At 41.1% G+C, this 26,440-nt stretch overlaps 1 protein-coding gene and 1 long non-coding RNA gene across 5 annotated transcripts in view; one reads left to right on the forward strand and one right to left on the reverse strand.

Moving 5' to 3' along the window:
* Positions 1 to 2,205: 2,205 nt before the first annotated feature.
* PCMT1 (protein-L-isoaspartate (D-aspartate) O-methyltransferase) overlaps positions 2,206 to 26,440 on the reverse strand; it is a 54,700-nt gene continuing 30,465 nt past the window's right edge. The window contains exons 4-9 of one of the 4 annotated variants that reach the window (XM_060205347.1): positions 25,871 to 25,975; positions 23,062 to 23,182; positions 17,002 to 17,087; positions 12,847 to 13,016; positions 5,697 to 5,836; positions 2,206 to 3,003 (exon numbers count right to left, since the gene is read on the reverse strand). In XM_060205347.1, coding sequence (XP_060061330.1) covers positions 5,698 to 5,836; positions 12,847 to 13,016; positions 17,002 to 17,087; positions 23,062 to 23,182; positions 25,871 to 25,975 — 621 coding nt within the window. In that variant the 3' untranslated portion in view covers positions 2,206 to 3,003; position 5,697. Of the gene's footprint in view, positions 3,004 to 5,696; positions 5,837 to 12,799; positions 13,017 to 17,001; positions 17,088 to 23,061; positions 23,183 to 25,870; positions 25,976 to 26,440 lie in introns of all 4 variants that reach the window. The other 3 variants (XM_007515900.2, XM_007515907.2, XM_060205348.1) reach the window with 3 other exon arrangements.
* On the forward strand, positions 3,367 to 7,716 carry LOC132542678 (uncharacterized). The gene is made up of 2 exons (XR_009553646.1): positions 3,367 to 3,661; positions 7,589 to 7,716. It is a non-coding gene; the product is annotated as an uncharacterized LOC132542678 (long non-coding RNA).

Raw genomic sequence — 26,440 nt, forward strand, 5'->3', positions numbered from 1 at the left:
CTTAACCAGAGTGCAAACTCCTTGAGAGTATAGGCTTTCTTTCTTTCTAACGCCACTTCCCCCCAGCCCCAAACCTAGGCCTGGTTTACCTATGATACTATAAAGGATACGGGCTAAGAATTACTTTTGGGCCCAGTAGCAGTACACCTGGTTGAGTGTACACATCACAGTGTCCAACGCCCTGGGTCAAACCCCAATCCCCACCTGCAGGGGGGACGCTTCACAGCTTCACAAAGTGAGGCAGTGCTGCAAGTGTCTCTCTTTCTCTGTATCTCCTTCTCGCCTCTCTATTTCTTTCTCTTATCAAATTAAAGAGGGGAAGGAGGAGGGGAAAAAATGGCCGCTAGAAGCAATGGGTTCCTCATGCAGGAATCAAACCCCAGCTATAACCCTGGTGGCAAATAAATAAATCAAGTCTTAAAGAATACTTCATCTATGGCCTGGTGTGCTGTACCCAGTAGAGCATATGTTACTATGCATGAGGACCCAGGTTCAAGTCCCCAGTCCCCACCTACAGAAGGGAAACGTCACCAGTGGTAAAACAGTGCTACAGATCTCAGGATCTCGGTGTATCTCTGTCTCTCTCTCTCTCTCTCTCAAAAGAAAATGACCACCAGCAGCTATGGAGTTGATGTGCAGGCACCAAGCCCTAGTTGTAATCTTAGTGGGTAAAAAAAGAAAAACTTAAAAAGAATATTTAACCTTTAAAACTATCTCAACGACACGGAGTTCTGGACTAAAAAGGGTTCATAATCTGAATCCAGAAGTAACATCAATAATAGCAAACTGAAGTGAGCAATGAACTTACTAAATAAATTTTGGACCTTGCCAAAGAAGAGACACACATGAAAAAGATGCATGTATATTTTTTACATAGTTAGTTTACAAAAAAATAATGGTTTTTCTTCTATTAAATTCATCTTATCAATTGTTCCACTTAAAAAAGAGTATGTAGGGAGTTGGGCGGTAGCATAGGGGTTAAGCGCAGGTGGCGCAAAGCACAAGCACCGGCTTAAGGATCCCGGTTCAAGCTCCCAGCTCCCCACCTGCAGGGCAGTTGCTTCACAGGCGGTGAAGCAGGTCTGCAGGTGTCTATCTTTCTCTCCCCTCTCTGTCTTCCCTTCCTCTCTCCATTTCTCTCTGTCCTATCCAACAACGAAGACATCAATAACAACAATAATAAGTACAACAATAAAACAACAAGGGCAACAAAAAGGGAAAATAAATAAATAAATTAAAAAAAAAAAAACAGTATGTAGGGCTAGCAAAATAGCTCACTGGAATAATGCACTGCTCTGATACGTATGAATACCAGGTTCAAGACCAGCCCCCACTGCATTGAAGGAAGCTTTGGTGCTGTGATTGCACGCGTAAGTGCATGCGTGCGTGCGTGCGTATGTGTGTGTGTGTAAGGCTTGGAAGTGTGGGTGAGAATTGCCTCAGACACTCACTAAGGATCTACCTGGCAGAACCACTCACCCTTGCTAAGAGCACAAGGAAGAGTTCTGCTGGGAGTGGGGAGAGTCTAGTCTGAGAAGCCATTTGGTCTGACCCTGTCAAGGCAACCACAGGCAGGACTCAAAATTCAATAAAGTTAGAAGCTTTTTTCATAGCAGTAGCAGTATTAAGCACTAATTTTTTAGGTCCATTGAATATGGCCTGCAAATGACATGAAAAATATCTACATGGCTCTTGGCAGAAAGAGGGTTCCCACCCCTACTCTAGAGCTGACGATTTCTTCAAGTTCTAGAATGCCTAGGAAAACCAAGAGCCTACTATAAAAGGCATGAAACCACAGCATTTAAGTAAACTCTCAAGTACTATTATCTTCTCAAGAACTCATTGAGTCGTCATACTAAGAAACTATTCACATGTGGGAGGTGTGTTTTGGTAAATATATCCTCAGCTTTGTTCTTCCCTGACATTAAGTCAATCCATTCACTCGCTCATACAGCATTTATTGACATCATGCATCTTAAGAGGACAAGCCCTGTGCTATATGAACAGAAAAATGAAAGGAGGTATAGTTTTTGTCCTCAAGAAATGTCACATTCTACAATTACACAGCTGAATTGTTAATGCTGTTTATTAGACTATTCAGATTTCACAAAACAGAGCCTGAAAGGAAGCATGTTCTCTGCGATCCTAACATCCTCTATCTGGTGGGCATGCTGTTCTTTCTTCTACATTCAAACACTACCAATGCCTCTTTCACTTCGAACTTTTATTTGGCAAAGCAGCACTGCATAAACTGTTCAGTACCTAGGACACAGCTTACACAGCAGGTTAAATTCATATACATTATCAGCAGCAAATTCAAAACAGAAAAGAAAAACTGAGCTACAGGACTCCTACAACGTTTAAAGAGAGAAGGGATGACTATGTCAGTTATGTCCCATCTGAACAGCTGAGTAGGTTCATGGATACCACCTGCCACTTTAATATTTACAAATGCTAAATCTTTAGGTAACAAAGCAGCTGACTGTATCTACAACATGCTATTATATGACACCACATCAAAAGCTTTTAAAAGGAAGCTCATCTCTATTTTCTTAATAGCATCTAAGAGACATTCAAAACCGAAGAATCGGAAGTTGTGAATGGTGTGTTATCCGATGCACAAAAGCAACCTGGTAAGTTGACATCTGAAGAATGAAGTGTCTAAATAGAAAAAGCAGTCCTCAGGAATCAATTCACAAACTATACATTTCCGTTTCGCAGAAACTCTTCTTTTAATATTTTAAAAGCAAAACGTGGGTGTGTTAAAGTAGTAATACACAAATTTATGCTTTGCATCCTTCTTCTAACCAACTGGCTTCTATGCCTCTTTGAATAATTCGAAACTCTATAAAACCACACACTTTCATGCGGAAAATAACAGTGAAACAAAGTCCAAAACAAGCTGTGATGCTGATGGTTTTCAAAAAGCTTTGAGGACCAAGATGAGCGATCCACTGTAATATTATATACCGGTCAAGTTGATGTTGCTTTTACAGTTCATCCCTGGGGGAGGGGGGGGAGAGAGAGAGTTAAGTAGAAGTTACATGCTACAAATCTGATTTTCTAATCAATGAGATACCACTATCAAAATCAACAAAAATACTCTGATCCCCAAGCAATGCGCTGAAAGAAGCAGCAAACAATCCCAAGTCAGAGCAAAGATGGAAGTCAGCCATTTCAACATCTTTCATGCTAGTCCAGAATGAATGCCAAGACCTGGCAGCCCTCAGGCTCTTTATTTTTAAATGCTGAACACCACTTCTTTCCTCCCAAGACCAAAAATTAAGAGAAGTTAAAAATTTGAGGTCTACTATACTGTTTATTATAAAATTATAAATATGCAGGGTTCCTATAATTTTTATAACCAACTTTCACAAAATTGGACATTTAAGCTTTTGCTTTAGAGTATGTTAGCAACTGTTGAGTAGGTTGACTTCAGCCAACTTGGGAGAGAACACGTCACTGCAGATGTTATCTGTCAGTTGGTTTCATAAGGCAGCTTTATCTGCTCCAAATGAAGCCAATCTCTCCTAGTGTAACACTGTACCAGCAACTGCCAGTAAGGGGGGCGGGGAGGTTTACAGTCTCAAATAAACTGAATGGGTGGCCCAGGAGATGGCACAGTGGATAAAGCACTGGACACTCATGCATGAGATCCTGAGTTCATTCCCTGACAGCACATGTACTAGAGTGGTGTCTGGCTAGCTCTCTGCTCCCCACCTATGTTTCTCATCAATCAGTAAATACAATCTTAAAAAAGAATAAAATAAAATAAATTGGATGGTATAAAAGCTATACCTCAACAAAGCTGTTGCAAAAAAAAAATAAGCTACGAGAAAAGTTTTCTATTTGAAAGTGAAAAGAGTGAAATGGGGAAATAGCTCAGCCAACAGAGTGTAGGACTTGCATGCCTGAAGTTCCTGGTTTAATCCCTAGTGCTACATGTGCCAAGTGGTGCTCTGGCTTCTCTTGTATGGAATTCTCTTATCTTGTACAAAATATACCTATTTAAATGTTTATTTTACTTTTTTACAGAGCACTGATCAGCTCTGGCTTATGGTGGTGCAGGGGACTGAACCTGGGACCTTGAAGCATCAGGCATTAGAGTCTCTCTGCATAACAGATGCTATCTATCCCCAAATAAATCTTAAAAAAAGAAAGTGATCTGGATGACAAAACACTAGGCACTTTAGGGGTAAAGGCATGCCATTTGCAACTAAATCTCAAATAGTTCAAAAAGAAAATGATTAAAATAAATTGAAAGGAAAAGTAAATAGCTAAAATTTCCCAATTAAGTGCTGAATTAAGAAACAAGGGACAAGGTAGTGGCTCACCCAGTTGAGTGTACATTACCATGTGCAAGGACCTGGGTTCAAGCCTCTGTTCCTCAACTGCACAGGGAATGCTTCACAAGTGATGAAGCAATGCTACAGGTGTCCCTCTTTCTCTCTCCCACTCTATCCCACCCCTCAATTTCTGTCTAGGGGAGGGAGGGGGAGAAAAGACGGGGATGAAGGAGCTGGGTGGTAGCGCACCAGGTTAAGTGCACACAGTATGAATGAAGCACAAGGACCTGCACAAGGATCCTGGTTTGAGCCCCAGTTCCCCAGCTGCAGAGGGTCACTTCACAGGCAGTAAAACAAGTCCGTAGGTGTCTATCTTTCTCTCCCCTTCTCTATCTTCCCCTCCTTTCTCAATTCCTCTCTATCCTTTCCAATAAAACGGAAAAAATGGCCTCCAGGAGCAGTGGATTTGTAGTGCAGGCGCCACAAGAGTCCCAGCAAGAACCCTGGAGGCAAGAAAAGAAAAGGAAAAGTGGAGGTGAGAGGGCGACAGCCACCATGAGCAGGGTGTGCGCGTGCGTGCAAGGACAGAGCCCCAGTGAGAACCTTGGCGGCAATAAATATAAAATAAAAATTGGGAGTCGGGCGGTAGCGCAGCGGGTTAAGCACAGGTGGTGTGATGCACAAGGACTGGCATAAGGATCCCGGTTCGAGCCCCCAGCTCCCCACCTACAGGGGCGTCGCTTCACAAGCGGTGAAGCAGGTCTGCAGGTGTCTATCTTTCTCTCCCCCTGTCTTCCTGTCCTCTTTCCATTTCTCTCTGTCCTATCCAACAACAACATCATCAATAACAACAATAATAACTACAACAACAACAAAAAAAAAACAAGGGCAACAAAAAGGAAAATAAACTTCTTTTAAAAAATAAAAATCAATTATTGAACAAAAGACTTGAATTAATACTGAATTTTGTGAGCTGTGGGAGGAACTACTTCTTCAGTAAGTTGCCTCTGTCACGCTATACCATGTTCTGTAAAACAATTATCAGGTCAGTTCCTCTTAACATTCTCCTACTAGGACTGTCATTTTCACACAACAGCTTTTACTTCAATTCATGCATTAAAAATATTTAATCTGCAAAAGGTTATTTGCCAAGTGCTCTACTAACAAGCTGATGTGCACTTTTAAAAATGAGTTAAAGACATTATTAATTTTAATAATTTACCATTTTATTTACCTGTCACAAGTTTTACACATATTATAAATCTTAATGCTCTATCAATAACGTGTGTGTGTATATATATGTGTATATGTATATATATATACACATAAATATATACTCCTCTCCATTAAAAAAAAAATTTTTTAAAGAAGATATAAACTCTCAATAAACTGGGTAGACAGGGAACATACCTCAATATAATAAAGGCCACATATGACAAGCCCCAGCTAACATCAGACTCAACGGTGAAAAGCTGAAAGCTTTCCCTGTAAGATCAGGAACAAGACAAGGATGGCCATTCTCACTTTTATTCAACATAGCACTGGAAGTCCTAGCCAGAGTAATCAGGTAAGGAAAAAAAAAAAAAAAAAGCCATCACAATTGGAAAAAGAGTAAAACTAACTTTTTGCAGATGACATATTATATATGTAGGAAACCCTAATTTTTCCACTCCCCCACTCCCCCCCAAAAAAAGCTATTAGAATACATTGGGCAAAGCTACAGGGTACAAAAACCAGTGTTTTGTTTCTATGCACTAATAATGAACTACTATAGAAATAAAGAAAACCATCCCTTTTATAACTGTATGAAAATATTGAATAATTAGCACAGAGGTGAAAGATCTCTAAACCAAAACTATAAAACATGAATAAAAGTGGTTTAAAATGATACAAATAGGGAGTCAGGCAGTAGCACAGCAGGTTAAGCGCAGGTGGCGCAAAGCGCAAGGACCAGCAGAAGGATCCTGGTTCAAGTCCCCGGCTCCCCACCTGCAGGGGAGTCGCTTCACAAGTGGTGAAACAGGTTTGCAGGTGTCTGTCTTTCTCCCTCTCTGTCTCCTCCTCTCTCCATTTCTCTTTGTCCTATCCAACAACGACATCGACAACAATAATAACTACAACAATAAAAAAGGGCAACAAAAGGTAATATTTTTTTTAAAGGTACAAATAACTGGAAAGACATTCCAAGCTCAGGGATTAAATATATATATATATATATAAGTATCCAAGGCTGGGGATATGATTGAGTGATATAATGTCTACCTCTATGCGTAAGGCTCTAGGACTGGTCCCTGGAACATACTGGGGGTAGCAGAGAGAACTCTATGGATGGTGGAGTGATGCTTTGTTGCCTATCTCTCTAACACTTGTTCTCTCACTCTAATATACAGATATGGAGGGGGGAGAAGAAGGGGAAAAACTGGACTGGAAAAGTGGCCCAGTGGCAATATGTATGCATGACTAAGTTCAATCTCCAGCAGTGCATCAAAAGAAAGAAGAAAAAGGAAAAAAGAAAAAAAGAAAGGGAGGGGGCGGGTCCACAATACACAACTCGATCTACTGATTCAATGAAATCCTTAGAAATAGTTCAATGGCCTTTCCACAGAAGCAGAACATCATACTAAAATGTATACGAAACCATGAAGATCTGGAATGTCTATAAGCATCTTTAAGAAGAAAAGGAAAGCTGTGGGCATCATAGTTCCTGATAGCAAACTATTAAGACACTAGAATAACCCAATCACTATAGTACTACCATCAAAACAGATGCACAGGACAATGGAACAGAAGAGGCCAGAAAAACTTTCACACATATATGACTAATTATGGAGCCCAGTAAGGGAAAGGACAGTCTTTTCAATAAATACCACACAGAAAACTGGTTAGTCACATGAAAAAGATCACAATTAGGGGCAGAGTGGTGACACACATAGTACTAAGTGTAAGGACCTGCACAAAGATCCAGGTTCCAGCCCTGGGCTCCCCACCTGCAGGGGGACACTTCGTAAGTGGCTAAGCAGATCTGCAAGTGTCTATCTTCCTCTCTTCCTTTATCTCCACCTCCCCCTCTCAATTTCTATCTTATCCAAAAAGATGGAAAAAAAAATTTGGGGTGCCAGCAGCATAGATTCATAATGCTGGCACCAAACCCCACCAGTAACTCTGAAGGGGAAGAAATATATATTAAAATTAAACACAAAAAAAATCTACTCAAGGTGAATTAAAGATTAAATGTAAGACCTAGTGGTCCAGGAGGTGACACAGTGGATAAAGCATTGGATTCTCAAGCATGAGGTCCTGAGTTCAATCCCTGGCAGCACATGTACCAGAGTGATGTCTGGTTAATTGTCTCTCTCTCCTGTATCTTTCTCATGAATAAATTTTTAAAAAATTGTTAAAGTCCTAAAATAATAAAAATAAACATTATTATAATCATTATAATGCATATAATCAAATCATGCATACATAAAAACTAAGACAATCTTGCATGTTATTTGTCCAATTTCATATTATAAAATGTCTAATGATTTGGGACAATGTTTATGGAATTTTATTAAATGAAAAAAAGATTACAAAAACTACTATATAATCTCATAATTATAACAGAGATGGTTATGTTATAAGAGATTTAGGTCTATGGATAAGATTTTAAAAACCTACTAAATCAAGCCTCCAGAGAATTATCAAATTCTGATCACTGGCCGCCTTCCCTAGCGCCCTCCAGCAGAGCTAAGTACACCCTACTCTAATTGCCAGCTTATCTTGTCTGCCATTATTTTTTGGATCTCCTACGTGACTGTATGTCAGTTTCAAATACACAGCTGGTTATTCCTTTCACCTAGGACAGTAGCTGGCATTGTGGCTTTACAAACACTTACTGAATTAAGAAAATGCATTAAGATCATCACACTAAAAAAATATTTAATAGAACTACCTAAGAGGGAGGGGATAAGTAGCATAATGGTTACGCAAAGGGACTCATACACCTGAGGCTCCAAAGTCCCAGGTTCAATCCCTCGAACCAATATGAGCCGGGGCTGATCAGTGCTCTGGTAAAAAAAAAAAAAAAAAGAAGAAGAAAAAAAAAACTACCAAGAAAAGTATTATATATTACTTTTCCAAAAGCATTTTTCCACATTTTTCCTTGTCAGAAATACTTTTTAATTTTTATATTTTCCCTTTTGTTGCCCTTGTTTTTTATTGTGTAATTATTGTTGTTATTGATGTCACTGCTTAACCCGCTGTGCTATCACCTGACTCTCATCAGACATGCTTAATCATCAATTGGCTTGATGTGGATTAAAAAAAAAAAAAAAGGCACATTAAAACTGGATGACTTCTAAAATCTATTCCAGACCTACTTTAAAAAGGCAGTGTTGGTTACAGAGGGAGGGAAGTTTAAAGAGGTGTTAGTGAGAGTTGATTTCAGACTAGATCCACCACAGGGCCCCTTTCCTCTATCAATTCCTGTTGAGTCTGGTCTACATGAGTCTGGGGGACATAGCTCACTTGACTAGGACTGAAGGAAGCTTCAGTGTCATGGTGTCTGTCTATCTCCTACATCTCTCTCTCTTTTTTCAAATATTTATTTATTCCCTCTTGTTGCCCTTGTTTTATTGTTGTTATTGATGTTGTTGGATAGAACAGAGAGAAATGGAGAGATGAGGGGAAGGCAGAGAGGGGGAGAGAAAGACAAACACCTGCAGACCTGCTTCATCACTTGTGAAGCAATTCCCCTGCAGGTGGGGAGCCGGGGGGCTTGAACTGGGATCCTTATGCCGGTCCTTGCACTTTGCGCCACCTGCGCTTAACCGACTCCCCATCTCTCTCTTTTTATCTGAAAAGGTCTTCATGGAGCTGTGAAGCTCAAGTGGTAACAACAATAAACAAAGCAAAGCAAGAAGCTGGAAGGAGAGAAAGTGGGTGATTCATAGATGTGGTATTAGCCGCTTCACTTCATCAGTATTTCCTGAAAGGAAACATCCACCTTCCCACACTGCTGTCCTTGGTAGAATTGTTTCCTCTCCCTTGGACCTAGAGTGGTAATATAGTTTCCTGCTTCCTCCCCTTAAGGTCTAGCTTCCTGCTACTGCCATGGGAGTCCCGGTCCCTGGCCTGTCAGCATCCTTTATGGGTTTCCATAACCTTTCCCATACTTCTCTGAAGAAAATTCTCCTCTCATTTATATCACTACAAACTCCTAGCTTCGTCACTGATAGTGGCAGTTATCTTCTGAGCTTTGTTACACTTTTTGTTTTAAACGTATATACACCAAACTCTAAGGTCTGCAATCAGATAAGTATCTTTGTCATCAGAACAACCTCCTTGGCATCAGTATTTGAAGAGGAATACTGGGGTGAGGTGGTGACACACCAGGTAACTGCACATATTACCAAGCACAAGCACCTGAACCCTGGCTCCCCACCTGCAAGGGGGGGGTTGTTTCATGAGCAGTGAAGCAGGTCTGCAGGTGTCTATCTTTCTCTCCCCCTCTCTATCTCCCTGTCCTCTTTCAATTTTTCTGTCCTATCTAGAAAAATAATAAGTAGAACAAAAAAAAAAAAAGGAAAAATGGCTGCAGGGAGTGGTGGATTTGTAATGCCAGTACCAAGCCCCAACAATATCCCTGGTGGCAATAAAAATAATTTTAAAAGATAAGGAAGAGGAATCTTTTTATAGAAGGCTAAAAATGAAACTCGTCATATGAAATTAATATAAGGCCAGAAAGGACAGTAAGCAAGTGAAGAGCCTAAAACTTAAGTTAGCGGGCAGGGGGAGACAGCATAATGGTTATGCAAACAGACTCTCATGCCTGAGGTTCCTAAGTCCCAGGTTCAATCCCCCGCACCACCATAAGCCTGAGCTGAGCAGTGCTCTGGTGTTTCTCTCTCTCTCCTCTCTTCATCTCTCTCAAAAATAAAATTAATTTTAAAAAAATTAAAAAAAAAAAAAAAGAAATTCCATTCTGGAATTTCTTTATTAAAAAAAAAAAAAAAAAAAACTTAAGTTAGCTTCAAGCCAAATCTACCTCTGGTTATGGGGGAATAAAAAAACCTTGTTGTAATTCCTTCATGATTAAACTAGAGGTGGAATGTTAGTACTGTTATTTATTACATATAGAAAGAGAAAGGCTATGGCCACTGAGGTAGCACAGTAGATAAAACATTGAACTCTCAAGCATGGTGTCCTAAGTTCAATCCCTGGCAACACATGTCATATGGTTCTCCACTCCCCTGCATGGATGAATAATCTTTTTTTTTTTAATGTTTGTTTATTCCCTTTTGTTGCCCTTATTTTATTGTTGTAGTTATTATTTTTGTTGTTGATATTGTTGTTGGATAGGACGGAGAGAAACAGGTTGCATTGGATCGACCTTCTCGTGGTGCATCCCGTGAGCACCCATTCATTGGGGAAACTGACGATCCTTCCTAGCCGACTGAATCCACATGGATCCCAGTCACTTTCAAAGCCAGCAACAAGCAGCTCCTGACAGCTTTGCTGTTGACTGGCTACGGAAGAAGGGCAAACGCTAGAAGAAGAAGAACGGAGAGAAATGGAGAGAGATGGGGAAGACAGAGGGAGAGAAAGATACCTGCAGACCTACTTCACCACCTGTGAAGTGACTCCCCAGCAGGTGGGGAGCTGGCGGCTCGAACTGGGATCCTTACACTGGTCCTTGTGCTTTGTACTACCTGTGCTTAACCCACTGTGCGCCAGACTCCCGAATAATCTTTTTTTAAAAAAAGAAAAATGTTAACTAATTAATGACAATTGCAACTCCTGATATTAAAACTTTGGTGACATATTTTCCCTTTTATATAGCAGCAATCATGTGATTATGTAATGATAAAACATAATTAGAACCAAAGTGAAAGAATGTTATAATTAGTTGTTATTAATTTCATCTGATTCTGACAAGACAAATAATTTTTAAATTATTTCAGAACTCTTAAGAGTTCAAAGAAAAAAAATTAAGTACATTTGGTGAAGAATAAAATGTAGTTCCTAGTAAGATCTCAGAAGTCTTATTTTTTCTCAGCTGTAAGCAAATGAGTTAAATTCACTATCACTAGTGCAACTAAACATTATCGATAGGTGTTTTTCTCCTTCCCAGAGAACAAAACTGAAAGGTCTATTAAGCTTATTACTGTTTTGCTTATTAAGAAACAATTATCTGGGTAGGGTAGATAGCATAACTGTTATGCAAAGAGACTGTCATGCCCAAGGCTCCAAAGTCCCAGGTTCAATCCCATACAGCACCATAAACCAGAGCTAAGCAGTAATCTGGTAAAAAGGAGGAGGAGAAGAAGGTGGCAGAGGAGGAGGAGAAAAGAAGAAGAAAAAGAATAAATAGGAGGGGGTTGGGGAAGGAGGAGGAAGAGGAGGAAAGAAAAGGAAAAATGATCTTAGAATAAGCCCTCTGTCAAATAAAAATAAATTCTATGACCTCCCTTATTTGGGCACTAAATTCACAGTCTTAACACCATTCTTAATACTCTCACTCCTCACTGGAGGGGAGAGAAGAGAGAATCTCACCTTCAAATAAAATATTCAGATTGTCCTAAAACTTAGAACAAAAAACAGGCGTTTTATTTATGACAAGCCATGCTGTGCTGAAAATGATGCTGCATGCTACTGGCCCTTTGGGTGGGTTTGTGAGACCTGGGTATTCACTGGGCAGCTTTCAGAATCCCTTTCCATTTTTTAAAACTACTGGAGTAGTTTTAAAAAGTGGCTGTCCTATTCTACAGCATGATTATTCCCCATACTCATCCTGAAACAACGGCTGGATGTAAGACAGGCACAGGTTGTCAGACATCCATGAACAGGATAGAGAAGTCAAGTTGAGAGAAAGAATGTGTTCTCTGGGATGCTGACAGCTTCAAAAAGTAAGACAAGGAAGTTTTCTTTTTCCCCATTGTACTGATGATACGTACAATGGTGAGGGGTAGAAACCAAAAGCAAAACCTTTGTTTCCATAGCCAAAAAGCAACTATACAAATGATTTGTGAGGGGCCAGGTGGTGGTGCACCTGGTTGAGTGCGCATGTTACAGTGCGTGAAGGCCCAGGTTCAAGCTCCTGGCCCCACCTGCAGGGAGAAAGCTTCATGAGTGGTGAAGCAGGGCTGCAGGTGTCTCTCTGTCTCTCTTCCTCTCTATGTTCCCCTTCCCTCTTGATTTCTGGCTGTCTCTACCCAATAAATAAAGATAATAAAGAAAACTAAAAAAAAAAGATTTGTGAAATAGAAACAGACTACGAATAAACTATCCTCAGGAAGCAAAAAACTGTGGGTGAAAGTCCTAAAAAGTAGAAAGAGAATCCTGTACCAACCAAGTCTCACCACCCTTCCCCAAAGATATGAATTAAACCAAAAGAAGGGAAGAACCATGCAAAACTTTTTCTACATTTTTTAATGTAGGAGATTTCCGATGTTAAAAATGGAGGCGCAGAAAGGTGACAACCAAAAGAGCAGCTCTTGCAGCCTAGTGCCTTAAAATCCACACCCTTTCACCTTGCACGCGTGGAAGAAGAAAGATCAGTACATAAAATCACTTCCACCTGGACCACTGCTTGTCTTTATCTGTTAAAGGCACGTATATCACTCCCATGAGAGGCTTCATCTTCACGCTGCCATCCTGTAGCTTGTCATATTGCTCCAACATTTGGTTTCCACCCGCAGGACCAACGGGCAGTATCAATCTTCCACCAGGCTTTAACTGGTCTATTAGCTGGAAACAGAAGAAAGAGAGGAGGAGGAAGGGGGGGAGGCAAAGCAAAGGAAAAGGAAAGAGGAAGGGGCGAGGGATAAATACACAATACATACACATCAACATCAAGTTACATGACTTCTATTAAACACCATTTTACCACAACTTGCAGAGTGCATGTCAGAAATGTATTTTATGTAGACACACTGATTGCTAAATGTTTTACTAAAATAGGCCACTTAACGCATTTACTTATTTATGCTCCCCACTAAATCCTTTGACAATAGGGAGTGTCATTCTTTGTTGTGAACGTGGCCTGACTGCAGTACTGAAAATGGTCTGATCTGAACCACATAATGTCTAACAATCGTCCTGGGTAGGTCTTCAGGCAAAGCAGAAAAGTCTTTCTTGCCTGTATGTCCGGTGTGGAAAGATGAAGAGGAGGAAGGAACGTGTAGAAAACCAGCAAGGGGGAGTCAGGCGGCTGCGCAGCGGGTTAAGCGCATGTGGGGCAAAGCGCAAGGACTGACCGGCATAAGGATCCCGGTTCGAGCCCCTAGATCCCCACCTGCAGGGGAGTCGCTTCACAAGTGGTGAAGCAGGTCTGCAGGTGTCTCTCTCTCTCTCTCTCTCTCTCTCTCTCTGTCTTCTCCTCTCTCAATTTCTGTCATATCCAACAGCAAAAAAAAAAAAAAAAAAAAAAAAAATGGGAGGGGGAGTGGCTGTCAGAAGCAGTTGGCTCATAGCACAGGCACCAAGCCCCAGCAATAACGCTGAAGATAAAAATAATAACAACAGGGAATCGGGCAGTAGCACAGGGAGTTAAGTGCATGTGGTGCGAAGCACAACCAGCATAAGGATCCCGGTTCGAGCCCCTGGCTCCCCACCTGCAGGGGAGTCGCTTCACAGGTGGTGAAGCAGGTCTGCAGGTGTCTAACTTTCTCTCCCCGTCTTCCCCTCCTCTCTCCATTTCTCTGTCCTATCCAACAACGATGACATCAGTAACAACAACAATAATAACTACCACAATAAAAACAAGGGCAACAAAAGGGACAATAAATTATTTTTTAAAAATAATAACAACAATAATAATAATTTCTTGGGAGTTATTTAATGAGCAGGCGGAAAAAATTGAGTACTGCTCCAGCATATGTGGTGCTGGGGATCAAACCAGGCTTGCAAGTCCTGGATTCTACCCACTGAGCCACAACACATTTATTTTAGATAGTTTTATCCTAGGGAGAAATGTCCTTAATTAAAATTTTGGTTGTCATCAAATCTAATGTTTTTCCACTAATGAAAGAAATACAAATATTGTTTGCTATTTTATTTATTTATTGGATAGAGATAAAAATTGGGAGGGGAGAGAGGAAAAGAGACACCTGCATTATTGCTTCATTGCTTGTGAAAAAATCCACCTGTAGGTAGGAGAGGAGCTTGAACCTGGGTCGTTGCTCACTGCAACATGTGCGTTTTACCTGATGTGCTACCACCTGGTCCCCTTTCTTGGAATTATTTTTCTAAATATTAAGGTTTATAGTGAAAGCCAGTATTATTCCCTCCTTCCAAACAAGACTACCTTAATCTAAGTCATCCTACCCTTCTAGCTGTATCTTCTAGTTTTTACCTTTTCCTCTCCTGCATTCCACAGTTATTTCTGAAGTATGTCTTTTTCTCATCTTTATATAAGTGTAATATAATATTGTACTAGTTTTAGGTGTACAATATGATCTGATTATGTATGTACTGCAAAATGACTACTACAACAGTTGTGAACATTCATTACCTAACATAATTACACTTTTGTGATAACAATTTTTATGATCTGGTTTCTTAGCAACTTTCAAATATAGATTATAGTAATGGCAGCCGTGTTTCAGTGTCAAATCATGCTAGGTGAAGCTTGAGTTCCTTCACATTTATTTATTCTGCTCTTCTCCCCAAGTCCAATCAATATAAGTCTTGTTAAAATTGTTTTATTATGACTGAATATAAATGGCTTCTGAGCCAACAATCCAATGATCATTTCCTTTCCTAGCCAACAATGTTGTTTTCACTGCAGCTAAAAGTTGAATCCAGGGAGTCGGGCAGTAGTGCAGTGGGTTAAGGGATTGTTGTGGGAAGCGCAAGGACCAGCATAAGGATCCCAGTTCAAGCCCCTGGCTCCCCACCCGCAGGGGAGTCACCTCACAAGTGGTGAAGCAGGTCTGCAGGTGTCTATCTTTCTCTCCCCGTCTTCCCCTCCTCTCTCCATTTCTCTCTGTCCTATCTAATAACGACGGCATCAATAGCAACAATAATAACTACAACCACAAAACAACAAGGACAACAAAAGGGAAAATAAATAAAAAGTTGAATCCACTTGATTTTGTCTTTGCAACTTTTTTTTTCTTTTTTTAATCTTTGTGCCTTCTAAAAGCTTTTCAATGAAACTTGAATACAATCCAACCTATGTCATTAGTGCTTTTTTGGGAGATGGGGTCTAGTGTTTTCCTCCTGCTCCGAAGCTAGACTGACTCTTCTCCAGGGTGTGGCATCACAGTTTTATCCAGAAACTTCCCTTTCCAGTAGTGCTAGGAACTCTCACCACTTCTCCTGAGCAAAATATGTTCTGCTTTCCTACATCCCATGGCTTTTTTTTTCTCCTAACAGTGTCTGTCTGTCTGTCTCTCTCTCTCTCTCCTCCTTCGAGATTTCTAAACAAATACTCCAGAAATAACTGTGATGTAGCACGATGTGGGTGTGTGCGTGTGCGTGTGTGTGTACTGTTCTGCTCTGCCTTATGATGGTGCTTGGGACTGAAACTGGGATCTTTGATGCCTAGGGCAAGAAAGTCTTTTTGCACAATCACTAAGGTATCTCCCAGCCCTGAGTGGGGTGGGATGTCATAAAGAAAAGTAATTTGCAAGTCTAAGACTATTTCTACTCAGCCTACTTGGCAACCTGTATGGGTACAGAATTCCAGGTTGAAAATCATGTTCAGTTCAGAGTGAGGGTTCTCTTACACTTGTTGGTTCTGATACTGCTATTCTGGAGTCTTTCTGGTGACCTGTCTTTAACAAATGTTCTGTTGTTTTGCTAGGAGTTTTCTAAACTTAATATTCTGAGATTTCATGGTGATATTGTGGGTTTTTCTTTCTTTAAAAAAAATTAATTGTATAGGGAAGGTGCTCAGCAGTTTGCTTGTTTGTTTGTTTGTTTGTTTGTTTTTAGAACCCGGATTTTTAAGCATGTGCTAATTGTTTGTTTTGAATTCAGACAGAGATGGATACGGTTGAGCAAGTGGCACACACCACAGCACCAAAGCTTCTCTAATGCCACAGCACCTCCCATGTCATCCTGGGACTTGAACCTACCCAGTCGGCTATCTTTCCTGCCCTCAGGCAATCTTTTCAAACTTCAGTACTATGTCCTTTGGCTCAAACTATTAATAATTGCTTCAAGCAGCAGTCACTTTCTACAGACTCATGCTTCTTCATGTCTGATGACTCAGGCCCAGATGCCTCCCACTCCACAGCAAACCGCTCCTGCACGGACAGTCTCCCTTCAAGTCTCTGCAGACCACACTGCTAAAGCAGCTCTTCCCCACCTGCCTGCAGGTGACACGCTTTAGAGTTCATGAAGGCTGGCAGGCCCGACATCTGACTGCCTGATTTGGAGCGGTATTTGGCTAAGGTGATAACCTGTACTAGAAAACCCCTTTGGAGTTCTTCAGCTGATTAGCTCTTGGCATCTTAACTGCCATAATATACAAGGCTATGGAAGGTGTGTGGGTGAGGCCAGGAAGTATTTGTCATACATAAACCAAGTCGCTTATGCAACAATCTGCATATGGAAAAAAGCACCTGTGAACTACAGCTAAGATGCATGATACTAAAGTCTAATTACAATGTGAACATCTACAAGTCACTTCTCTACAAATCTAATAGAGGTGTTCTTCAATAAAGCACATAAACAGAAATTTAAAAATAAATAAAAAAATAAAAAACTTTTCTTCCCAACTCACTGCCTGGGGCACAACCGGGGCTGCAGCTCCCACATGAATGGCGTCATACGGAGCTTCAGCAGCATAGCCCATTCTTCCGTCCCCCACTGCAAGGAAAGAAAGTGCACACGTCAGAGACAGCAGCGGCTGGAACTACCGAGAGCAAACATTACAGGCGGCTACAAAATGGGGACAGGCTGGCTTTTTAAAATAACTGGTGCTGGAATAACTAGATATTCATATGTGGGGGGTAAACTGAGTCCCTCACCACACACACACACACACAAACCAATGTCAGGAAGATGGAAAGCCGAAATGTGCAAAGCCGAAATGGTAAATGTTGATGTAAAATGACATGTCTTCATGACTTCGGATCAGCCTTACATATGGCACAGAGTGAAACGGGAAAACCGCTACGTCTGATTACATTAAAATTAAGAATTTCTGGAACAGGGGCTGGGAGACGGTTCACATGGTAGAGTGTGTGCCTTACCACGTGTGGGGTCCCGGGTTTGAGTCCCGGTACTATATGGGAGCACCACTTGGCACCAGGGGAAGGTCCACAGGTGGTGAAGTGATGCTGTGATGGCTCTCTTTGTCTCTCTCACTCCCTCTGTCTAAAATGGAAAGAATGAAAAGGTGGTCAGAAGCGCTGGAACCACACGATGTGCAAAGCTGTGGTGCCACGTTCAATATATATAGTCACACAACAGGCTTTGATGGCTAAGGCTCTGGGGGCCCAAATTCATTTCCCAGCTCCCCCATATGCCAGAGTTGAGCAGTGCTCTGACCAATAAATAAATAAATAAACAGTGAATAAATGTACATAAATAAATTTCTGGGGCCAGGAGACAATTCACCCATGACGGTGCAGGTCTAACCAGAAGTGAGACCCTGGGTTTGAGCCTTGATACCATACGGAATGCTTGAAAAACGAGAGCAAACTCCATGGAGCAGGCATGGTGCTGCCCTGTTGCTCTTTTTCTCTCCACTTCTCTCTCTCTAAAAACAAAAAAAGAAAAGAACAGAAAACCTGAAGAGAACAGGACAGCTCACCAGGAGAATTCACCTGCTATGTCAGGTGCACAGCCCATCAAATGCCATCACACTGGGGGGGGGGGGATTTCTGACGTTTTTGGTATCTCTCTTTCTCGCTGTCTGCCTCTGTCTCTCTCTTTCCATCTGAAAATGTCACCAAGCCTTGGTGACAACAAATAGAAGAATAAGATAATTGACCTGGGGAAGGCTATTAAGTGGTGTTATTCCATGTTTGCTGGCCCCCAAGCTGCACTGATTAAAAAATGGGGGGTGGTGTGGGAGGACAGGAGGTGGTGCAACCAGTTGAGCTCACGCTTTACTATGCACAAGGATCCGTGTTTGAGCCCCTGCTCCCCAACTATAGGAAGGAAGCTTCATGAGCAGTGAAGCAGGTCTGCTAGTGTCTATCTTTTTCTTTCTCTCTCTTCCCCTCACTCAATTTCTACCCTATCAAATACAGCTTTTTTAAAAAAAATGGCCACCACGAGTAGGGGATTCACAATGCCAGCACCGAGGCCCGGCAACAAGCCTGGTAGCAGTAAATCGTAATAACAATAATAATGAGACAGAGATAGTGCCAGGGCAATAGCATAGCGGTAGCACACAGGAGTTGCTTGTGTGACGTTCCAGGTTTGACCCTACGAACTAGAATTAACCACTTGGATAGTGTGGTATTTTGCTATGTGTACAACCCAGGTATCACTGTACTGAAGTGCTGTAATGAATCAATGAATGAATGAAGTAGAGAGAGAGAGAAAGAAAGGGAGGTAAGGAGGGAGAAGTAAAGAAAGAGGAAAGGGCGGGAGGAAAAGAAAGAGACATGGGGAGAGATAAAGAGTGTTGTTAAAATTCGGAGGCTCTGGCCGGGCTGGCTTGCTTTACGGCGGGTAACAGAGACGCGGAGACAGCGGCTGGGCAGGGAAGCTGTATTTCTTTATTCAGGAACAACGATTCATAAACTAAGACAAACTAATCACCAAACAGAACTCTGCTGTCTCTTTGCGGCGGCGCAAGCACTCTTTCTTTTACTCTGGAACTCAGGAACTCTCTTACTGGGGAACCCTCTGAAACTCTTCCACTGTGGAACTCTCTCTTACTCTGTAACTCTGAAACTCTCGAACTCCGGAACTCAGGAACTCTCGGACTCAGGAACCCTCTCTCCGGGTTCCTTGGGGCGGGGCCAAACAGGCCCGCGAAATTAACAGGACTCATCCAATTCTCTTGGCGGGGGAGGGCTAGAACAAACCAATGTAAAGCATACGACAAAGAGGGAGAGGGAGGGAAATTTTATTTATCAAAACAAGTATCAATAGGTGAGTAAAAAGACATGCCATGGTATTGGAGAACAGATTTATAGTAACAGATTAAAAAAGGGGGGGCTTTATTAGTTCTAAAAATCAAATATAAACCACTCGGGATCTGAACAGGCCCTTCATGGAAAAGGAAATCAAAGTGGCAAGTTAATGAAGTGTTCAGCCTCACTGATAGGGAAATACCCAATTATAATCCCAGAGATAATACTACACACATAAGGCGAACAAAAAAACCTAAGAATAGCAAGTTTTAATAAAGAAACAGTACTAGGAAACCTGACACACTGCAGATGGGGATGCATGCTGGCTCAATCACTTTAAAAATCAACTTTGCAGGGGACCGGGCGGTAGCACAGCGGGTTAAGCGCAAATGGTATAAGCACAAGGACCTGTGCAAGGATCCCAGTTCAAGCCCCCAGCTCCCCACCTACAGGAGAGTTGTTTCACAGATAGTGAAGCAGCTTTGCAGGTGTCTGTCTCTCCCCCGTCTTCTCCTCTCTCAATCTCTCTGTCCTATCCAACAACAAGAACAATAAGCAACAAAAGGGGAAAAATAAATAGGCTCCAGGAGCAGTGGATTCGCAGTGAAGGCACTGAGCCCCAGCAACAACCCTGGAGGCTAAAAAAAGAAAAAGAAAAAAAAGGGGGGGGGGAAATCAGCTTGGTAGTATTTATGGCTATTGGCCTAATTAACATCTTTAAGAAATGAGGGTTTCTATCATGAGTTATCTATGCGCCAGGACTTATGTAGACACATTTTAATAGCAGCAAAATGAACACACACCCCGAAGTAGCAGCAACTTAAGATATTCATCTACGGGAGTCGGGCAGTAGCACAGCGGGTTAAGCGCACGTGGCACAAAGCACAAGGACCGGCATAAGGATCCTGGTTTGAGCCCCCGGCTCCCCACCTGCAGGGAAGTCACTTCACAGGCAGTGAAGCAGGTCTGCAGGTGTCTATCTTTCTCTCCCCCCTCTGTCTTCCCCTCCTCTCTCCATTTCTCTCTGTCCTATCCAACAACGACAACATCAACAACAGCAATAATAACTACAACAATAAAACAACAAGGGCAACAAAAGGAAATAAATAAACATTTTTAAATAAATAATAAAAGAGATTCATCTACATAATTTATAAACATACTGTGTTACTGTTCTCGCTATGGGGTGCTATGCAGCAATGAAAATACTGTCAGTGGGGCAGGGGTATAGCATAATGGTTATGCAGAGACTCTCATGCCTGAGGGTAGCTCCAGAGTCTCAGGTTCAATCCCTTGCACCACCATAAACCAGAACTGAAGAGTGCTCTGCTTTAAAAAAAAAGGGGGGAGGGGGAGTTGGGCAGTATCACAGCAAGTTAAACGCACGTGGCGAAAAATGCAAGGACTAGCGTAAGGATCTCGGTTCAAGCCCCCAGCTCCCCACCTGCAGGGGCCTCGCTTCACAAGCAGTGAAGCAGGTCTGCAGGTGTTTATCTTCCTCTCCCCTTCTGTCTTCCCCTTCTCTCTCCATTTCTCTCTGTCCTATTCAACAACAATGACATAAATAATAACTACAAAAATAAAACAAGGGCAACAAAAGGAAATAAATATTTTTGAAGACTAGCTATCAAAATATGAATGAACCTTTTGGACCTAACATTGAAAGAAGCCATTCGTTTGTCACAAAAATTATACCCTCTATGGTTCCATTTATGTAACACACACACACACACACACACACACACACACACACACACTGACGCTGATTACTAGGAAAAAGTAACAGTGGTCCACTTCCTGCTCAGTGTAGTGATTAAGTCGATACTTACAAAGCATCAAATTTGTGTTTTGAGCACTTCTTGTATGTTTATTTCTCACGATAATGCAAAATGTACTGTATGGAAATAGGTGCACTACATATATTTTTGAGGCTTAAAAAAAAAAAGCAAGCTGCAGGATACTATGAAGCATTTAAAAAACTGTACATATGTAATTTATTCACACATTACACTTCTAGAAAATGTAGAAGAGCAGGGAGTCAGGTGGGAGCGCACGTGGCACAAAGTGCAGGGACCGGCGTAAGGATCCTGGTTCAAGCCCCAGCTCCCACCTGCAGGGGAGTCGCTTCACAGGCGGTGAAGCAGGTCTGCAGGTGTCTGTCTTTCTCTCCCCCTCTCTGTCTTCCCCTCCTCTCTCCATTTCTCTCTGTCCTATCCAACAACGACAACAATAATAAAACAACAAGGGCAACAAAAGAGAATAAATATTTTTTAAAAATCTAAAAAGAAAAAAAGAAAAGAAAATGTAAAAGGGCAAAGAAATTTCCCTGTGGGTCGTTGGTGTGGGGGATGATTCTCACTTAGGAAATTTTTCTTTATTTTCTACGTCTCTGCATCAGTTAGATTCTTTTTTTTTTTTATGAACACATTACTGGGGTGTTACTCCCTAAAATATAATGAGAAAAAAAAAAATCAAGGGAGCTACAGAATGGCAAACCAAGTTAGAGTGCACATGTTACGGTGCACAAGGAAGCTCCCAGCCTGCCTGCAGGACGGAAGTTTTGCAAGTGGAAAAGCAGTGCTGTAGGTGCCCTTCTCTCTCTCTCCCTCTGTCTCCCTTCTGCCTCTCAATTTCACTCTATCAATTAAAATAGATATATATTTTTTAATAATACAAAACGGAGTCAGGCGGTAGGTAGTGCAATGGGTTAAGCACACATGGCTCGAAGGGCAAGGACCAGAAAGGATCCCAGTTCAAGCCCCCGGCTCCCCACCTGCAGGGGAGTCGCTTCACAAGTGGTGAAGCAGGTCTGCAGGTGTCTGTCTTTCTCTTCCCCTCTCTGTCTTCCCCTCCTCTCTCCATTTCTCTGTCCTATCCAACAACAATGACAAAAATAATAATAATAGCAACAAAACGGGGAAAATGGCCTCCAAAAGCAGTGGATTTGTAGTGCAGGCACCGAGTCCCAGTGATAACCCTGGAGGCAAAATGATGATGATGATGAAAAGGAATGAGGAGGAGGAGGAGGAGGAAGAATTTAACATGGGGGGGAGTTGAGTGGTAACGCAGCAGGTTAAGCACATGTGGCACAAAGTGCAAGGACCGACGTAAGGATCCTGGTTCGAGCCCCCGGCTCCCCACCTGCAGGGGAGTCACTTCACAGGTGGTGAAGCAGGTCTGCAGGTGTCTCTCTTTCTCTCCCCCCTCTGTCTTCCCCTCCTCTCTCCACTTCTCTCTGTCCTATCCAACAGCAACGACGTCAATAACAGCAACAATAATAACTACAACAATAAAACAAGAGCAACAAAAGGGAATAAATATTTTTTTTAAATAATTTAACATGGGACAAGGAGACAGTATAATGTTTATGCAAAAGATTTTCATGCCTAAGACTTTCTGAGGTCCCAGGTTCAAGCCCCAAGACCACTGTAAGCCAGAACTGCACAGTGCTCTGGTTTATCTATCTTTCTGTCTGTATTTATATCTGTATCTTTATCTCTCTCATTAAAATAAAATACATATGTTACAAAATAAAAATCAACTTGGGGGTTTTCTGAAATAGTAAACAGTCATGTCATTACTTGGGAAGGCAGAAGCAGTACAACATTTTAAAGTAAATGTTTTTCTCACTTAATACTTTTAAAAGGAAATGTAAAATAAGATGCAACAAAATCTGTGTTATTCAGCTTGCCTGGAATCTCCTGAAAATAAAATTAAAAGATGACATTCTTGCATTTTCTGATACTCACCAACCAATTGCACTCTCCCGGAAGACAGAAGTGTTGGGTCATCCTTTTTGACATTGTTTATTGAGTCATCTACTAGCTCTTTGATGTGGTCAATTCCTATGACTTTTCCACTAGGTCCAACCTGGAAATGAAAGAGCTGATTCATGTACTGCACCAAAGCAAAGGAGTCTGGGGGAAAGGAAGAAGGGAGGAGATGGAGAGGGCTTTGGCAGTTCTGGTGCATGATAATAGACAAGGACCAAACTGGGGATGAGAGTGTTTTGCACACACCTATCATGAGGAGCCGAGAAATCATACCCAAGCATCAACAACCATTCTGCAAATCATTAACCACACTCAATAAAATGATAAAGGAGTGACTGATTCAATGTGCAGCACGCTGGTCTACATTTGTTTTTTGTTATTTTTTTAATTTAGAACAGTGACTCTAATGTAATTGCATCAATATATTTCCTTACCAAAAGTCAAGTTTAAGTTTCCATTCAAATAGATACCAGTTTACCATGTACTTTCTTAACTTTGAACCTCAAATCACTCTATCCCAATAATTAAGGAACTATACAATTTTAAACAGTGATCTATTTCTTCAATCTCTAATTTTGCTACATTTTACAGGGATTTCTGCATCTAATTGTACTTCCATGTGTGGAAAATAGAAAACTATACACAAGCATAAATATCAGCTGTAAAATAAATGTGATCGAATAAAGGACTCTCAAGAGTACCTTGGCTCACATCTGAATTTCATCACTTACTTTCAACTGTATAATCTTGGCAAATTATTCTATGAGTCAGGTTCCTTTGCAATAAAATGAAGAGGAAAAGGGGGTATGCCTCTTAAACAGTGTGAGGATTAGAGAACACATCAAAAAACAGAACACTGATCAGCACATTGTAAATGATGTAAAGTAAAACTTAAGTCAAAATATTTAAAGCAAATCAGAAATCTAATACTTTCATATTATGTATATAATAATTTTATAATACTCTTCTGAAGCCATAATTACATAAAGTATATAGAACAAGACAATTAAGTGTTTTTTCAAAGATTTTTTTACTTTTACATATTTTATTAGGATTTTAGTGCTTGAGGCCCTAACATCGTAGGTTCCATCCCCAGCACAAACTTTACATATATACACACACATACATATACATAGTATATATATTACCTGATCAGCTATGGTTTATGGTGATGGTAGGGGGAGTGAACCCAAAACTTTACAGCTTCAGGATGAGGCTCTCTTTGTGTAACCATTAGGCTATCTACCTCTGCCCCAGTATCTAAGCTTTTTTTAAAAAACTAGTTACTGGGAGTTGGGCGGTAGCACAACAAGTTAAGCGCATGTGGCGCGAGCACAAGGATGGGCATAAGGATCCCAGTTCGAGCCCCCAGCTCCCCACCTGCAGGGGAGTCACTTCACAAGCGGTGAAGCAGATCTGCAGGTGTATCTCTCTCTCCCCCTGTCTTCCCCTCCTCTCTCCATTTCTTTCTGTCCTATCCAACAACGACGACAACATCGATAACAACAATAGCAATTACAACAATAAAAAAGGGGGCAACAAAAGAGAATAAATAAAAATTAAAAAATAAACAAAAAAAAACTAGTTACTGACATCTCACTAGGCAGGACTTAATTTCTACTAAACAAGTAAAACAAATGAGAAGAAATGTCTGAGTCTCTATTATATTCCAGGTACTATTCTGGATATATCTGTGAAGCAGAAGTCACAAAATGTCTCTCCCTGGAGCTACATTCTAATATCTGATGACTATATATATTTATAGCAACATTAAATAGATGCTACTCTAAGATTGATAAATTCCAATTAACTAGACCACAGCCTTTGAATTTGGCCTCTAGGGACATTACTTTTTAGAATCATGCTGAATCTGATTATCTGAGCAATCCTGAACCTTTATTCCATGGAGAAAGAGTGGGCATACAGATTTACACTCCAGATAGTCACTGACTAGATGCAAGTCAGGCATATTACTTCCTGCCCAAAGGCAACCTGGAAGAATGCAGTTAGGGAGTTACTAATTTCTGTCTTGTGATCAAAGGGAAGAGTCTGTCTGATAATGAAGCCACCATGTGGAAGAAAGCAAAACCAAGAACAAAAGACAAGAACAAGAGACAAAGCCATTGTCAACAGCATCATCCAATATTCTTCTGACTCAGGTCACACAAAAAGTCAGACATGATTTTTTCTTTAAGCCAGAGTACTACTGCTCAGCTCTAACTCACAGTGGTGCCAGAGATTGAACCTGGGACCTCAGAGCCTCAAGCATGAAAGTTGTTTGTTTGTTTGTTTGTTTTTCATAAGCACTGTATTATCTCCATGGCCCTAAGAAGTTAGACACAGGTTCAGACTTCTCCACTATATGAAACAAATAAATTCCCCTTTAGCTCTGCCAGTTTGAACTAAATATTTTCTCACTTTCAACAACAACAAAACAAAAAAAATCCTAAGGCTATATATCCCAACTGTTGCTGTGATGAGGTTTTCCTTGTTGCTGCTGTTCATTTGTTTTGGGGTGAGGGGGTCAGCCAGCGATGACACAACACCACTGCTTCCTCCAGTGCAGTGGGGTCCGGTTCACACATGGGCCTGCCCTGAGCTTGGCAAAACAGCTGCACTAGACAAGGGAGCTTTGTTGCCTGCCCTATAATAGATCTTGAAGGAAAAAAAAACTGCTAGTTAATATATATATATATATATATATATATATATGTATGTATGTATATATAGCTAAATTATAATAATATGCCTCTTTTGAGGCCAGAGTGAAAAATAAAGCTCTTACCATACGTGCAAAACATGCTGTAAGGATTCCACTGCCAGATCCTACATCGAGCGCTTTCGCTCCCTCATGCAACTGATCAAACAGAAGTTCTAATGCATATGCATGCTGTCAAAAGAAAACAGGACAGATACGCATCTTTTCACGATTCTGTAACAGATGATTACACAGTAACACAGTGTTCACAACTGCCGACTTCATAATGATTTTTCTGTTGTCATTTTCTACTTCTACTAGGTCTACACCAAGGTGATGAAAACAGAGCGTATAAACTTTTATCTACACAGGACTTACTTTTAAAAATTCTATTTGATCAAATTCTTACATCTAAATAAAATGTTTCAATGTCAAAAGTTACGAAAGTTTTTTTTTAAAGATTTATGTATTAATGAGAGAGAGAGAACAGAGTATCATTCTGCCAAGGATTGAACTCAGGGCCTCATGTTTGCAGGTGTGACACTTTACTCACTACACTACTTCCCCAGCTGCAGTTACAGAGGAATTATCAGTAAGTCTTTATTCCACACCTGTCCCCAATGGGTTTCATTCCCTAAGGCAATCTATGCTACAAGT

This window comes from Erinaceus europaeus, chromosome 13 (assembly GCF_950295315.1).
Source record: "Erinaceus europaeus chromosome 13, mEriEur2.1, whole genome shotgun sequence".
Classification (NCBI taxonomy): domain Eukaryota; kingdom Metazoa; phylum Chordata; class Mammalia; order Eulipotyphla; family Erinaceidae; genus Erinaceus; species Erinaceus europaeus.